The sequence below is a fragment of the Acomys minous genome (assembly GCF_964271855.1).
Source record: "Acomys minous genome assembly, chromosome: 2".
NCBI lineage: Eukaryota > Metazoa > Chordata > Mammalia > Rodentia > Muridae > Acomys > Acomys minous.
Window position 1 is genome coordinate 25385089 of NC_140484.1, and position 18172 is coordinate 25403260.

General features: G+C 37.8%; 1 protein-coding gene across 3 annotated transcripts in view; it reads right to left on the reverse strand.

The window, feature by feature from the left end:
* Positions 1-1066: 1066 nt before the first annotated feature.
* KIF20B (kinesin family member 20B) overlaps positions 1067-18172 on the reverse strand; it is a 57806-nt gene continuing 40700 nt past the window's right edge. For 2 of the 3 annotated variants that reach the window (XM_084755277.1, XM_084755275.1), the window contains exons 25-32: positions 16458-16604; positions 10945-11121; positions 9025-9126; positions 6936-7133; positions 4000-4092; positions 3513-3663; positions 2099-2241; positions 1067-1300 (exon numbers count right to left, since the gene is read on the reverse strand). In XM_084755277.1, coding sequence (XP_084611403.1) covers positions 1223-1300; positions 2099-2241; positions 3513-3663; positions 4000-4092; positions 6936-7133; positions 9025-9126; positions 10945-11121; positions 16458-16604 — 1089 coding nt within the window. In that variant the 3' untranslated portion in view covers positions 1067-1222. The remainder of the gene's footprint in view (positions 1301-2098; positions 2242-3512; positions 3664-3999; positions 4093-6935; positions 7134-9024; positions 9127-10944; positions 11122-16457; positions 16605-18172) is intronic. The other variant, XM_084755276.1, reaches the window with a different exon arrangement.

Genomic DNA, 18172 nt, shown 5'->3' on the forward strand with positions numbered 1-18172 from the left:
ATCAAACTGTACTTACAGTATGCTCCCTACCCTCAGCGCCCCCTCAGGATGTAAGCTCCCAGCGACTGCTCTAGCTAGCATGCATGTCTGCCTACTGCCACACTCCCAACACTGACGATCACGGGCTACCCTCTGAAACAGAAAGTCAGCCCCCAATTCAATGCTTCCGTATGTATGTTACCTTTGTCATGTTTCTCCAACAAAAGATGAGTAACTAAGACACATAAAAATGACTTATTCTCTTGCGATTTCCAATGTGTAGAGTTAGTCATCTGAGACTAAGTAGTCTCAGCTCCTGTTCCATTTCTACACTCGTAGTCTGCTCACTGGCCCTCTACCTTGGCTCTGCCTCGAGCATCTTTTCCACTGCTGATGGCAGCAATCTTCACAGCAGCACTGCTCAGCCTGATTTTAAAGAGAATGTTGCTCTTATTTGCTTCAGAATGTTTGCTATTTTCTTGAATCAAAAAGTACAATCCAGTTGATTCCTGGCTCCAGGTGGCTGCAATGGCTGATGCTTCTTTCTGGATTCCAGCTCCCACTTCCGCTGTCATGCCTGGAATCCACCACCACAGGTGCATCAGAGGGCTCAGGGCCTGCCCATCCTGCTGTCCAGCCTCACACCCTGACAAATGGGGCCCCACTCTTACGACATCAATGAGTTCTTGGACTTTTTACCACTCAGTGACTTACCCCTGGGCCAGGGCTTCAGTGCGGCCCTGAAGCAATGCGAATACAGCCACAGGTAGGGCTCCTTAGGCCATGGCCTTGCTCTTAACACAACCCCTCACTGATAGCTGAATGTGACAAGAGTACTTGGAACTGGGAGCAAGGATATGCTTTCTCACCCCACAGATTAAAGAGACTACTTTAGAGCAATTTATATATGTATATTCCACATGCCACCCACTGTAACTACCTGAGTTCAATCTCTAGGACCCATATGGCAGAAGAGAATCAACTTCTATCTAGATTCCTACTGGCTGCCCTCTGGCCTCTACATGTGTGCTGTGGCAAGCACATAAGCAAGCAAGAACACACACAATAAAGAAAAAATTTAAGAGCCTTATAAAGTATACATGTATATTGTTAATATTTATTAAATTCAAATTATATATAAAACATCAAACTATACAGAGGCATTTGATGCATTATAATATATACAATTCAGTTTTAAAACTTACAATTTACAATGATTATGAATATAAAATCTCAAAGCGATTTACTTGGCTGTTCTCGTTCGAAGCCGTCGTTTGAGAATCTGATGGTCACTTTCTTTTCGTTTCTGTTCCATTAATATCTGAAATTAACATTTTCAGTTTTTGAAATAAGGTAAAAATAATGTTTGAGTGATGTGCCTATGTGCTTCATCAACGACTAGAGTAAATACATTAGATTTTCAATTTTCATCTAAACAAATGCATGTAAAAGAAAATAGACTTTGTAAAAGATTCACTCAACATTACCTAATTCAAGAATTCAAAACCCTATCATCTGTACTAAAGCCAAGGCAGATGGAAACTTGATGTATTTACTAAAACATTTGGACACAAAAGCCTCAAACCAATTTTAAGAAGTCACCCTTCACAGCAATAAGGGTCTAATGAAAGTGGAAAGCACACAATGCACTAACTTAGCAAAACCATGTATTACTCTGGTGAAACTTGAAATGTTACTACACGATACATGTATGTGTTCATATTATTGTGGTGTGTATATTTAATTACTGTAAGGCTAATATTCCTGAGGACAAAATTATAACATCTGTCTTAAGAGAGCTAAAGAAAAGAAATTAAAACCATAGAGGTTGGAAAGTAGCAAAACACCCACACACTTTAAAATTAAAAATTGTAAATTTTGTGCCGGGCGTGGTGGTGCATGCCTTTAATCCCAGCACTTGGGAGGCAGAGACAGGCGGATCGCTGTGAGTTCGAGGACAGCCTCATCTACAAAGCGAGTCCAGGACAGCCAAGGCTATACAGAGAAACCCTATCTCGATCTCCCTCCCCCACAAAAATGAATTTCAAATTGTTACAAATACTTCAGGATTAAAAGAAAATGTAGCTTTACACTGATGAAAACTAAAATACTAGCTTACCACTTGGCCAGATACGTTGATGGGAGATGAAATTTGATTTCTGTACAATTTCCGTTTGAGTTTTTTTGCCTGAGACACATTTTCTTTACTTACTTCTACAGTTGAAAACTTTGGGGAACTCATTGTTTCAATTATCTTTTTTGCTGTAAGTAAAAATTTTAATTCTTGTGTTAGTTTTCTAAGGGCAAAGGTCTAAAATGCTTAATGAAGAATACGTACAAATCAAGAAGAAAAACAGTGCACTACATAAATGGTGATAAGATATGACTAGATAATTGGCAAAGAAACATATCCAATAACATTCAAGAGAGAGGGAGAAAAACAAAGCCTCCAGCATCTTTAATGACGCGGAGGTCTACGCAGAGCTGGGTCCATGTGTGCTAAGCATAAAGTAAGGAGGTAAAAGCCAGGCATGACGCATAGGCCTACAATCCTGGCACCTGGGAGAATGAGGGAGGAAGAGCTTGAGTTTCAAGCTAGCTTCCGCTATAAAGAAAGACCTAAAGCACTAAATAAACCAAATAAATGAATAAAGAAATAAGGAGGTAAATCTACTTATGCTTATATATCAACATGCCCGTAACAAACATTCAGTAACAATATAATCACCAACCCTGTATTCGCACATGCATATGCGCGTGCACACAGACACACACACACACCCCAAATTATTAACAGTGGATACATTCTAGGAAGTAGGCTAGAAAATTTTTAACTTCCCTACTGAAATGCTAAAAGCACTGAATCAAGACGGTCTGGCAATCTCTAGTTAGCCTTCACAAAGTACTTTCTGTCTCGATTCAACTATGACTCTAGTCTTTCTTTTCTCCCATCTACCCCACTTTTGGTCTCCAACTTATTGTATTGCTATCACTCAGGTAATCCCACAAAAGCCATTCAACACACTCTCTCCTCACCTGTACATTGTATACTGTTCTAGTAGTCTATATTCTACCACATTAAAACCATTTGTAGTAAAGATGCACGTATGTATGCATGTAGATACACACAGTACTTATTTTTATAAAACATACTATATTAGAAAACATGCCCATATACAGTACCAACAGGAACTACCTCCAATGGGTACATTTCTATGCCCACATTCCATTTCCTTCCTAAAAAGTTTTCCCAAAGTTCCCTCATCATTTTGATTGGCTTCCTCCTTCCTCCAATTCTATACAACCACTTTATTTTATCCCTATGATAGTAAGCTGCCTGCTCTAATTAAATCAGTAACTTAAATGTGAGCCTTTCTATTCCAACGCTAGTGAACATTTAGGAACATTTTTTATCTGATAAGACAATGTCCACATTCTTTAAGCAAGAGACTAAACTGTTTAGTTTATGTGCAACTAGACCTTAGAAAGCACTCTACCTATATTAGGAAAGGCCATTTAACTAGTCCACAAACCTTTTGATTGAAGAATTGTTGGAGAATGTTGCAAGAAGTCTCCAAATTTCTGTAGTGTTCCTTCTCTTTTTTTAGTGGCTATGTTTTCACTAACTGTAGATGCCTGGCTCCTTAAGGAGTATGTTTTCTTAGATGATGGACATAAAGAAACCTAAGAAACAAACATTTTCTGTTACTGATAATGAGAAAGGTTACATGGAAACAGTTATGGCCACTGTTAATTAAAGAAACCTGGTATATTAAGATCAAAGGGCTAAACAGTGGCAGCTAGTGTGAGCAGAAGTGACCATGAAGAAATGCTGCTAATGGGCAAACACTAAAAACTACATCCCAATGTCAATTACATGTGTAGGAAATTACAACTGAGTTGTAATTGGATACAACCACAGCTTTGGAAAACTACTACTCAAAATTTGACATCTTAAATCTAAGCTCCTGCATTATGTAATATAAACTATAGAAACAATCAACTGAAGCAAGGGCAAACCTTTTTGACAGAGGAATTTCTATGCTCTGAAACAGGAAACTTCATATTATTTCTGGGTGTAGAATTCTTCTTATTTTCACATTTCACCACATCCTAGAAATAATGGATTTCAGCACTAGTTACTTTTTCATGCTAATTTCCTTAGACTCAAAAAGAATGTCTGTAAATGCTCCTTTACTAATTAGGAGAGTTCTTAAACAGGGGCAGCTTGTGTTCAAAAATCAATAGCAATGTTGGAAAATGGTTGTTTTTGCTGGAGAGAAAGAAAATATTACTAGCAACGAGAGGGTAGAAGCCCAAAATACAAATCACAAAGCCCTACAAGAAAGAGGCCCCCAGCTTAGACCATGAGTTGTGCTAAAGTGAGAAACCATGGGTTTCAAAGTATGAACTTAGCAACTGGATGGCGTGAGCTCAATGGAGAACCTCCAAAAACTTGCTTCACCTGAATTTCATTTTAAATACTGTGCTGCTCTAAATAACCATTTCCCATCTTCAAAAACATACCTGCCTAAGAGCTCATTGAAATCTGGCAGCATCAAGAGAAAAACAAAACTTCACAAAAGTCAAGTGGAGAAATAGGAAAGGATACAATCCCAGGTCTGGAGAAATGGTAAATCTCAGCAGGTAAGAAAAATGGTTCCAACTGTTCTATTGCTGGTGTGGTGACACAACCCTCCAATTCTAGCACCAACAAAACAGGAGGCAAGCAGATCTGAGAAATAAGGGCCAGCCTGATCTACATAGTGAGTTATAACAGCCAAGGTTATATAGAGAGACCCTGTCTCAAAACAAAAATAAACTACACTGTCTACTTTTCCAAAGGAGCCAGGTTCAATTCCCAGCATCCACATGGTAGCTCATAACTATTCGTAACTGTAGCTCCGCTCCAGGGGATACTAACACCCTCTTCTGGCTTCCATATGGTGCACAAACATATGCAGACAAAACACCCATCCACGTAAAATGAAAATAAATAAATCTTTTTTAAAAGAAAAAGAAAATATTACAATATTTGATTTTTCCTAATGGGCATAGCATCTTACTGCTCATTTTTCCACATAACCTTACATAGAATGAAGCCTCTGGGGGCGGGGGAAGGGGAGTATATTTAATGAATGTAACCATTATAGTCTTTGCTATAAACAAAAATATGAGCATACATGAAGTAAGTAAAACACATGTAGAGAAGCAGAGGAGAGATCACAGCCAAACATCAGAATACAAGTTACAAAGTAGAAGGACGACACAGGGTGATAAGCAGATGAAATGAAAAGTTGGACAGTAGTCACGGGAAGCAAACAGTCAAGGCACCAAGGCTGGACCACGGCATTGGAGTGAAGGTAAAGGTCGCCTGCGAGTATTTATTAGAAGAGACTACACCACTGCTGAACAGATGTTCACCAGGCCAAAACCAGTTACAACAGTGAAGATGTAACAAAATTAGGTAATATTCCACATTTCACTGTTATAAAACTGCAACAAAAAAAAATTTTCTGAGATACAGATGAAGAAGGCATACCAGGAAAAATATATATTTTTTACTTTTTCCTTAATAGTAGAGGGGAAAATGTACTAAGAAAAAGTCAATGTAGCATAGAAGATAATGAAGTTCAAATATTTTAGTCATATTTAAAATGTGTTTACCATTACATTATCCAAAAAAAAGAAAGCAAGCAAGCAAGAAAGAAAGAAAGAAAGAAAGAAAGAAAGAAAGAAAGAAACCTTTAAAAAAAATCTAAGCACTGAGCCTCAAGGCACCCTGTGTGTCCCAGGGAAGCTCTGCACAATAACAGCTGCTTAGGGGCTGTGTCACCTGACAGCCACCCTCAGGAGTATAACTAATATTTTCATTCTTTCACCAACTTGAAAATACATTACTCTTTAAAGAAGTATAAGAAAATTGGAAAAGGCTTTTTTTTTGCCAGACATTTTAAGCTTAAAACATTAACTTTAAAAGTAAATATTATTATTTATTATATATCTCCCACACAAAGAGGAAAAAAGAAGCATTTTATAAAATATTAATACATGGCTTCAGAGAGAACTAAGGAACAAAAGGCTATGTGACTCTTCTGCATATCAATGTGGTAACATGAAGTCTGGCAGTCCTACCATCAAGAAGCAGCATTAAGTTGGGCTTAGTCTACGCCTTTAATCTCAGCACTGGGGAAGCAGAGGCAGGTGGCTCTCTGTGAGTTCGAGGCCAGCCTGGTCTACACAGGGCTACACAGAAAAGCCTGTCTCATAAAAACATAAAAAGGGGGACTAGAAAGATGGCTCAACAGTTAAGAGCACTGACTGCTCTTCCAGAGGTCCTGAGTTCAATTCCCAGCAACCACATGGTGGCTCATAACCATCTATAGTGAGATCTGGTGCCCTCTTCTGGTGTACAGGCATATATGTAGGTAGATAGATGTCTATGTAATAAATTAATTTAAAAAGAAAAAGGAAAAAAGTTGTATTAAAAGCTTTTTACCAACCACTACATGAAAATTCAAATCCTAATACTGGGTGATGGAAAGAAAATTTATTTCCAAAACTTCCCACAATCACAAAGACTTAAAATTTTAGTTAAAGGACAAGCCACTGACAACGCAAACTTGTCACTTCAGTCTCCCTAATTTCCTTATCAGACATTTCCATCCCACTGGAGGTGGGGTAACTAGTTTGGGACATACTAGTATACTAAAAGAGGTGTCTGGTAAAATCCGCCATCATCTCACCTACTACAGACAAAATTAATGAAGAATAAAGTAATATGCAGAGTTCTGAGGACTATGAAGCCCCTGTATCACTCTTAAAGGGGACAAAGCTAGCCCTAAGTTTGAGGTTTGGATCTCTAGAATGAGTTCTTAAGAACAGAAGAGGGCAGCAGATTTGGCTACAGGCTATAACTACAATGCTTGAAGTTTACTCACCAAGGAGCCACTTACCTCCTCCATTTCATTACTCTTCCTCTTCCGTGCCTTGGAGATCTTAAATGTGACTGGTGTGGCACAACCAGGGTGTTTCACTGACATTTTGTTTGGCTGCAAAGGTGTAAACTGAATCTCCAATTCAGGTTTTGGAAAACGAGTACTTTGTCCATTTTCTGTTGACACTTCACAAGAGTCAAGAACTACAGATCCATCCTATAACAATATAAAGATGGGGAGAAAGTGTCATTTATTTTTGTAAACATCACAAAGAATTAATTTTCTCAAATGCTGTTCAAGACAATGACTTGAGAAAGATATAGGACTGTGTTGGAAAACAGCATGGACAGAAGACTTACATATCTACACTTTTCCAAGTTTTACATGGTATATTAAAGTAGGGAAAAATGGGGTCAAGGTACAGACCAAAGACATGGGTTTGTTCCCTAATTCCAACAAATAGTAACTTAAGAATTGGCATTACCTAAATTTTTATGATCCTCAGAGTGATGTATATAAAAGATTACGGGACTTTGCCAGAAAACTCACTAAGACAGGAACTTCCAAAGAAAATATTGGCTTGGTTTGGTTTTACGAAGTGTTTTGCTTGGTTGGTTGGTTAGTTGGTTGGTTTTTCAAGATAGGGTTTCTCTCCGTAGCCTTGCTATCCTAGACTCACACAGATCCACCTGCCTCTGCCTCCCCAATTCCCAAGTGCTCGGATTAAAGGCATGCGCCATCATGCCCGGCAAAAATTTGGCATTTAAACAAGCACCTCAATTATAGTAGATTTAACTCTAGCAACAAATGCTTTGTGCCTTTTTCTATTTAGGAACAAGGTCTTTCATTCTCCTTCCGTTTCATGGTTTTCATGGCTATGAGAGGTTACAGGATGACAGTATGGCTCTCTAAAGCACAACCACAGGAGCACCGTTACTCCCACCCTGCCCTCGTCCCCCTGACATACTTTCAGGTCACTTCCCGTCTTGAAAATGTTCCAAACCCAAAACCAGCCACTTTACTGTGAGACACTCAGGCCATGGCAGAGGTCAAATACACATCTATTCAGCTTCTGTGATAGAAAATGAGTCACTTGGCCTTTCAGCCTCATTGACAATGTCAATGTCACAAAAACAGTAACACATATCAAAGAGAATGCCACATTTGATTTCTCCAAAACCATGAACTAGGCCTAACTGCTGGAATTATTCACAGGAAACTAGAACCGAGAGAATTAGGACAGAGTGTATAAACATATGGTAAAGTGATGTTCCATCACATGTAAGCAGCTGAGCAGGAGGAATGTTAGCATGCTAACGTGTTCTCTAATCCACCACACAACATCCCAGGCAAAACACTATGTGGCCTGCGATACCTCCTTTGCTTCCACTATAGCAACACTGCTTTTTAACAGGACCGTGTCTCGGATCTTCACTAACTCCTTGCAAATGGCAGTCGTGTCTCGTTATGTTTGTGCCTTGACTGCTTAGCTAACTTCCCAATGCTGAGTATGCTCAATGTTTAAAAAGAAATGTAAGAATAATTGATATAGTTCAGGTGGTATAAAATATTACTTCTGTGTTTCATAATACAAACTAAGGAATTCTGTCTTAAACACAAAACCTTAAATCCAACAGAAATGACATAAGTTCATATGGCTACAGAGGTTGGTGGTAGTTATTACAATGGATACAATGTTAAAACAATATACCATAAGAATAAATATTGACCTTTATTTTATCTTTTATGGGATATTTTACTTCTGACCACCAAGCTTATTTTTATTAACATTTTAAAGAGCTTGGTCATCACAGACCTTATAAGATGGGAGAATCACCTTCATGAGTTCTCTGGCTTCCACATGTGCCACGTGGCACACATACTGCCCAACTCAAGAAAGCCTAAGAAACTAAAGTGAAAACAATTAAGTAAATAAAAGACAAATGTAATTTGGGGGTCTAATTTCTCAAGATCTTCTAATTTTTTTCCTTCACATAGATAGTTAATTATGTAGCAAGGTGCCTAAAATACTTGATTGCATTATACTTGCTGATGATTAATAGCAGGTGAAGAGAGTAGAAAATTTGTTGTATTACTGAATACCAACCTCTGCTGTATTCCTAGAAATTTCAAACCTTGTTGACTGAGGTTCAGTTTCAACTCCACCAAGATCAAGCGAATCACTATATTCAGGCTTAGTCTGGTTTTCCTGAAGTGAGATAACATTAAATAAAAGAAGTCACTTTTAACCTGAAAAGCAATACTTAACATAAAATGTTAAAAACTGAAACATGTACAGAGTATTTATTAGAATGCAGACTTCCATAAACCATTTTTCAGTCCTTCAACATTTTCATTTTTAGACTGAGGAAAGGCTGGACAACTTACCAGCCTCTTCTGACTCAGATGCAGATGAAGTCTGAAAGACTGAACACACTTGCCATCTTATTTTTGTTATAATTGTATAGTTAAGTTTGGAAGATTCATTTATAGCTGGGCATAGTGGTGACCAGTTGTAATTAGCACTCAGCAGCAGGCTGCGGCAGGAGGATCATGAGTGCAAGGTTATAGTGAGATCCTGCCTCAAAAAACAAAAGGCAAAAAGCAGAACAGGACTGGTAGGGTGCCTCAGCAGGGAAAAGCTACTGCCTCAGGTCTCACAACCTGAATCCAATCTTTGGAACTCATGGTGGAAAGACCCAAGTCCCAAATGGTTACACAGCGAGTATAAGCATATCTGCATGTCTTCTATTTTCTAAACAGTGACAGACCTACCTATGTTAAATGGAAGTCTCTACTTAGTTGGAACTTGAATCCCAATTTTAGTAAAATAATTTTTAAAAAGCTAGAGGTGGACTACCAGGATGGCTTAGCAAGTAAAAACGCATGCCATCTAGCCATGACAGACTGCCTCTGAGTTGGATCCTGTAGAGGGCAAGGGCCAATTCTCTGTTTATCTTCTGACCTCCAGAAGAATGCAGTGTTCTGCATGTGCACGTGAGAGTGCACACGCGCGCACACACACACACACACTTACTAAGTATGTTAAAAAATGTAAGAAACAAAAAAAATATTTTAAAAAAAGGAAAAAAAGAAAGAAGAAGAAGAAGAAGAAGAAGAAGAAGAAGAAGAAGAAGAAGAAGAAGAAGAAGCAGCAGCCTAGATGCTGCTTAGTAATCCAGCCACAGTCTAAAGAATGGGCTGGTATTGATCTTACAATCCTTCCACCTCAGAAATACTGAAGACTGTAGGTATGTACTGCTGTGCCTGACTAGAGCAGCTGCTTTTGTTTTGCAGAACTATGGACTAAGTTCAGAACTTTGCACATACCAGCCAAGCCTTCCAACACTGAGCTACTCAATCCCCAGCCTTAGAGCAACCAACTTTAAGCAAATTAATTCATTATGAAATTTGTAGCTTCAAATATATCTGACTTTTTATAAGACTATATGACCCTAAAAGACAAGCTCTGCCCTTAGGATTTCCAACACAGTTATAAAAGTATCTGCTTTACCAACTCATGATGCCTCTCCACCACCATGCTTACTTTAAAAATATTTTATATCTTCACACACTAAAATTAAGGGTAGGCTAAAATAGGTGTGCTAGCAGTGCATGCCTTTAAGTCCAGCAGAGGAAGGTATATCTCTACAAGTTCCAGAATAGCTAGACCTAAATTTTAGGGACTACCTTAATTTTATTATACTCAATTAATCAAGTCTCACCAAAACTTTGTGGGGAATCACTTTCCTATAATTTCAAGAAAGATTAAGATAATCCTAAATCAATTACTTTAATCTGGGAAGTATGAACAAAATATTAAGAGAAAGTGTTATGTTTTAGCCATTGAGGAATCAATTACAACAATAATTACTGAAAATTCAAAAACCATGAAAAGTATCCAAAATGCTCAAGCATTTGGCTCCTTTCTGATATACTGTATAAATACAGTTGGGAAGTAATTTTGAAGAAGTCTTATGTTCAACAAGAAGCGACAGGGAAGCGCGACTAAGAAGAGTCTACTGACCGCCCCCACACGCTCTGCGGCAGCCCTTCTCAGGTGCTGGATCTCCTCGTCCTTGTGCTTGCTGCTGCAGAACAGCGCCTTCATCTGAGCCTCTAGAGCTGCCACCAGCTCGTCTCGCTCTTCCCTCCACTTTTGAAGGTCACCATTTTTCTCTGCCAGCTGTGCTGTCAGTGTTTCCTAGTCAACAAACACAAAAGACACTAAAGTATAATAACATAAGCATACAAATGCCAAAATAGAACTCATCACCTTATTTCCCAACTTAATTAATTTAATAATTTAAAATAAATCTTTTTTTCTTTTTTTTTTTTGGGGGGGGGGCAGGGTTTCTCTATGTAGCCTTGGCTGTCCTAGACTCACTTTGTAGACCAGGCTGGCCTCGAACTGACAGCGATCCACCTGCCTCTGCCTCCCAAGTGCTGGGAACATAAATCTTTATAATGAATCTAAGAATATTTTAAAAATTTTATTGAATATAACACAGTGACTATAATATATAATATACTATGCATTCATGTGTGGAGAAAATGCTTACAGAATCCAAAATACCATTTTATCTATTAAATACAAATGCCAGGAGTGGTGGCCCACATTTTTAATCCTAAGACTCAAGAGGCAGAAGCAGGCTGATTTCCTTGAGTCCCAGGCCACCCAGGTCTACATAATGAGTTCCCAGGCTAGGGAAGGCTACATAGTGAGACCCTGACTCAAAATAAATTCATCCTTATTACACCTTCAAAAGAATCAGGTTACTGGTAATATCTTTCAATAAATAATTATATAGTATTTTATAATATTATTTCCAAGAATAGTTGAATAAAAAATACAATTACAATAAAACAAATGACACACCTCATACTTACTAAAAATAGGAAAATGAAATAAGAAGCCGAAGAGATAGCTCAGAACTTAAGGCTGCTTTTCTAGAGAACTGGGTTTAACTTCCAGCACTCACAGAGTAACTCTAGTTCCAGGGATGCAACATATTCTCTGGTCTCTGAAGACACCAGGCACACACACAGTATACAGTCAAACATGTCGAACACCAATACTCATAAAATAAAAATAACAAAAATATTAATTAAAAGAAAAAAGAACATTTAAAAGATTCATTTGTACTAGTTTCAAACAAGTGAAATAGTGTGTCATGTTAAAGACAACATATAGAAAATTTAAATCTAGAAAGTGCAAGCATCTCCCAGGAATAACCTGGAGAGATTTGGTGTGGCTATCATTAAGAGGTAAGAAAACACTAAAGTTCCTAGTTTTAATTGCAGAGGAAAGGTAGGAATCTCTGCAGAACAAAATAACAAAGTCCAGAGCTACTGCAAGGTCTTTCTTCCCAATGAGAGGGAATGCAGGCAGAGGGCCAGAGTCACAACTTAAACTAGCCTCAGAAAACTCTGCACTGCACTATAAAGAAGAGAAAAAGGAGTCAAAAGTCCTGTGAAGTACATCAATGGCATCAGCAGAGGGAGGACAGAGTGGCAGGCCTTTATTCTTGGCACACCACCAGGGCAGTAACAAAAAAGCAGTTCAAATGCCCTGTGTAGTCAGTCCACAGCTTGGCCACTCTAGGCCCTTAATAAACTATACGCTGAGAACTAGAGCCAGTGTCAATAACTACACACTAAAACATGGCCTATAGGACACCTTTAGCAAGAAGGGAAAAAACTCTGAATCAGAAAAACACAATGCAGAAATTTAGTCTGAACCATCATCTGCAGTGGGATACGGATGGGGTTGGGAGCTCTAACCATCAAGGACCATTCAAGGGTGTAACCAGTATCAACCAAAGATACCAGTGAAGGAATTATCCAGAGGTATGAGATTAGGAACTTGGCCAATGAGAGATCACCCAGGGCATGAACAGATCTGCCACACAGCCTGTGAAAGACAGGTCAACAGTAAAATACGAATTAAAACTACTTTGAAATTAAAACTACTTTGAAATTTTATATTATCCTAGGTCAGAATGGCATCAGTAAGATCCAGCACAAAAAATGAATGAATGAATGAATGAAAAAAATCTCAAAACTCAATGATACACCTTGAGGTCTTAGAATAGCTAAGGTCATGAGATGTCTCAGTAGGTCTGCCAACGCCAAGCCTGATGAACCTAGTTCAGACTACAGAATCCATATCATAGAAGTAGAGAGCTGGTGCCCTCAAGATGTCCTCTGACACATGAGCTGCGGCATGTGCATATATGCACGTCTACATACGCACGTAGATTAAATAAATAAAATGTAATTTAAAAATAAATCGTTTGATTTTTGGAAAGAGGTGGAGAGGAGAGAAAGACAAAGGAGTGGGTGAAGAAGAAAGGTGAGAAGGAGTACAAAAATCCAACCTGAGTGGACAATATAAACAAACCTTTAGCGGACTAACCAAATTTGAGGGGAAAACCACAAACTTGAGAAAACTTTAAGATAAAAAAGTAGATAATACAGTAGATACCTTGAAAAACTATTTTCTAAATTGAAAGATTTAGACATTTCTAGACAAACAGGAAGAAAATATAAACAATTTAAATAAAATAAATATTAAAACTATATAAAATAGCAAGAAAAGTTAAGCAGCAATAAAAAGTTCCCAACTAAAAAAATCCGAAGCCCAGATGGATTCACAGCTGAGTTCCACCAGACCTTTAAATTAGAGCTCACTAAAAGCTGTGGTTAAGACACTTGCTGACCTTACAGAGGCCCAGATTCATTCCCAGGAACACACAGCAGCTCATTAGTGTCTCTAACTGAGTTCTAGGCCATCAGTTGCCCTCTTCTGACTCCACAGGTACCAGACACATGTGGTACAAATAAAGACACGCCGGCAAAAGACACACATAAAACAAAAACAAAAAAAATTTTGTTAAATAACATGTATGTATGTGCACATGAGTACAGGAATCTGAGGAGGCTGGAAGTTAAAGGCATCAGATACCCCTGGAACTAGAGTTACCCGAGGGGGAAGGAGGGTGTGTGTGTGGGGGGGGGGTTGAGATGTCATGTGGATTCTGGGACTTGAACACACATCCTCTGCGAGAGTAGTATGTGATCTAACCACTAAGCTATCTCTCCAGTCCTCATAAATATAGAAAAAAAAAAGGCATACAGAGAGATAGGCATATAGGCAAATAAGTGAAGTGCATGTGTGTGCCAGTGCTCCTTAAACTCATTTTACAAAGCCAGTATTAGACTCATATGCAATGGAAGATTTGTTTGTTTGTAAACTCAGTTATGTTATATAAATGTTTTTGTTTTAATCCCAACTGTGGGATTTCAGTTTGGGGTTTTAGTATGTCCATAGCTGATAATTGTTTCACATGAGGGGTGGACTTTGCCAGCTAGTAACAGCCTGCCTTGCACAGCACAGAGAGGGGTGTGGTCTAGGACTCTGAGGGAGACAAATAGGAGAGCCCAGAGAGAGAAAGCTTGCCATGAGGTAGTGGTGTGTGGCATGTAGCAATTTGTAGAGACCAGAGATGGACTGAGCAGCAAACAGAGGAATGTTCCAATGCTTTAGTTCAGAGGAGACTGCTTGCTGTGTTTGCTGTTGACAGAGATTGGTGTTGCCCCAAAAGAACCCATTGGTCCTAAACAGCCAGGAGAATAAAGGGGTCTGCACCCTCTGTCTCCACTAACATTCTTTCTCATACCCAAGGTTAAAGGGTGGTGGAAGGGAGGTAGAGGCTTCAATATCTCAACCAAAGTAGAGTTTAAATATAAGCATCAAAACTCATACCAAAGCCAAACAAGGTCATGAAAGAAAAAAATTATAGAACAATCTCCACGGTGATCATGGATGCAGAATTTTGAAGAAAATTATTTAAAATCCAAACTCTACTAGACCACAAAAAGATTGCTCATCATTATCAAATAGGACCAATTTCAGGGATATAAGAGTAGGCCATCACATGAAAATCAACAAATGTAATAAATAACTCTAACAGACTCAAGGGCAAGAGATCATATGACTATCTTAAGAGATCCATTAAAGATCTCTGACAAAGCCCAAACCCTTGATGAGAAAAGCCAGGAATTAAAAGATCATACCTCAACATAACAAGTCACATGATAAACCTATAGCTAACTATACTAACTGGGGACAAATACAAAACATTTTTATATAGCAAAGAGACAATGATGTACACTTTTACTACTCTTATTTAATAAGACCAGCCATCTTAGTGTAATAAGCCAAGAGAAATAAAAATAGAAAAATAGAAAAGAAGTCAAACTATTCTTATTAGCAAACAATATGATTCTATACATAAAAATTATACAGTAAAGTCTTAGAACTGATGTACATCTTGAGCGAAATAGCAGCAGACAAAACGAACAAATATCAGTAGGTTTGCCTATACTAGTGATTAACATACTGAAAAGGGACACTAGAAAAACAATTCCATTTTCAATGACTTTAAAGAAAATAAAATACCTAAAAATAAACCTGGCCAAGGAAGTGAAAGCCCTCTGAAATAAAAAAAATTTAAAACACCAAAGAAAAAAATTGAAGAAGACACTAGAACACAAAAAGACCTACATATTCAAGTATCAGCAGAATATAGTAAAATGCCCACATGACCAAAAATAATCCACAGTGTCAATCCAACTTCCACCAAATTCCAAGGACACACTTCACAAATAGAAGGAAAAAAAATCAATTGTAAAATTCACAAAGAACTACGGAAGTTCCCAGATAACCAAAGCAGTTCTGAGCAAAGGGAACAGTACTGGGGACTTCGCAATCTCATCATACTACATAGCCACATGACATATGACAAAAACATGATACTAGCATAGCAAAACACATGTATTTACACAGGGAATAAAAAAAAGAGGACACAGACTTAAACTCGCACAGCTACAAACACCTTATTTTTGACAAAAACACCAAAACACAATGGGCAAACACAGTCACCTTAGCACTCAGTGATAGGAAACCTGGATACCTAAATGCAGAATAAAAATGCGATGACTCTCTCACTCTGCACAAAAATAAGTTCAAAGTGAATCAAAAGGCCTGAAGCCTGGAAACTGTTAGGAAGAAAATTCTAAAATATAAGCATTGGCAAAGTCTGTCTCCATTAGCTCAGAAATGATCAAGTAAAAAGAAAGCATAGAGAATCTTTGCTAGCTATACATCTGACAAGAAGATTACTATCTATACATACAGAACTCAAAATAGTAAACAAACAAACAAATCAAACAGATCAAACAAATCCCATTTAGGCTCATGAAACACACAGTTCACTGATGATGAAGTACAAGTGGCCAGGAGACATGAAAATTGTTAAGCATCCTTAACTATCAGAGAAATACAATCAGGCATTTTCCAAGTGGCTAAATGAAGCGAGAAAAGCTAAGAAAACACAAGAATAAATGTCAGGATCAAATGAGGGGGGTGTGTCTTACAAAAAAAAAACAACCTACTTCCAAGAAGAATTAGAGTAACTTTAACAAACCAAGGGGAAAAGGCAGAACAGAGTGTACCTAAGAAGCATTGCTACCAACCAGTTCATTCTGCAGTTTCTCCCGGTCTTCAGCATATTTTTTCATTTCTCTATTTCGTAAATTCTCAGCTTCTTTTGCTTGAGTGGTAAGGATGACCTTTTCTTCTAACCACTTCTTTCTATCAGCTTTATATTTCTCTTCAGATTCCTGAGTAAAGATAATAAAAGTTATTTTCACATGGCTAAGCAGTAAGTTTCAGTAATATCTGCATGCAACCCATCTATTTTCACGTTTTTAAAAACATCAAACAATTTTTTTGTTAAATAACAATACAGATTTCTGATTTTAAACAGAAATAACTGGCTTGCTTTCGTTTATAAACATATAGCTCTATAAAGTTCCTTTACCAACGAGCTAAAGACAAACTACTGACATTTCTGTAAGTTACAGTGACTCAAATATTTCGTAAATGCCCCCAGGGATGCTTGGTCTGTTATGGTCACTTCAAATTGTATAACTCCAAAAAAAAAAAAAGAAAAATAGAAACAGAGAATGGCAAATATCTTGTATAATTTACTAAAGGAATATTCAGAATAGATGGTCAGTCAGAAAAAAAAGATTAAGTGATTTTCAAGCTGAATTCCATAGACGTTTGTGTTCACAGCAATCTAATTTCAGACACTGAAAATCCAAAGAAAACTCTAGAAACAAAATCAATCCATATCAGAGTTACAAAAATTTGCAAGCTACAGTACATTATCTCAGAAAAATGCAAACACATAATCTTTGTTTGTTTGGTTTGGTTTGGTTTGGTTTTTTGAGACAGGGTTTCTCTGTGTAGGCTTTGCTTTCCTGGACTTACTTAGTAGACCAGATTGGCCTAGAACTCACAGAGATCTGCCTCCCTGAGTGCTGGGATTACAGGTGTGCACCACCACACCTGGCTTTCATAAGCAATCTTAATATGCCTGTTGGTCAAAAGAAATGGATAATTCGTTCCAGATGTTTTTGGATTTTCACAGTGGAAAGGATACACTCTAAAATAAATAATCATTAGAAAGAAAAAGTAATTTTTTCTCTTCTTTTTACTAAGTACCTAAAGGCCTACACCTTTTGTTACAGCACTTATGAGGCAGAGGCACACAGTGAGGTCCTGTTACAAAAACAACCAACACCCTAAGAACTAAGCATGGGGGCATGCTCTCATTATCGAAGCATTCTGGAGGTAAAGGCAGGAGAGGAGGATCAAAGTTAAGGTCATCTTCAAATATATATATCGAGTTTCAGAATGGACGATGGCCTCTAGAAGTTACTAAATCCCATGGAAAAAGTATTTATTCCCCCAAATACTGTATTCTACATAGTCCACATACAGTACATTAAACCTGAGCATGAATATAAACAAAATAGATTTCTTTTAAGTAGCATATTTTTTATGTTTCAGTGTTTAGATATATAACACTATTCCAATTTGATAATCAAAGTAAGTCTCCCAATGGCTGTCTTCTCCAGAGAAATATTTGCTAAGTGAGAAATGAAGTAGAAAAAAATATATTCAAAGACAGCAAAAGCAGTGACTTAAAAACTATATATACAAAGTCAGGGAATGGAGATAGAATTACCCAGAAGCTATGAACCAACAGACCTGGAAGATGCTGCTTAGTAGCAGAAACAAGAGACTGTCTCAAGTATCCTGAAAGCTGTCCTCTGACTTCTACATGCTATGGCACACAAGCACACAGGTGCATGCACACATACATACACACACACATCAG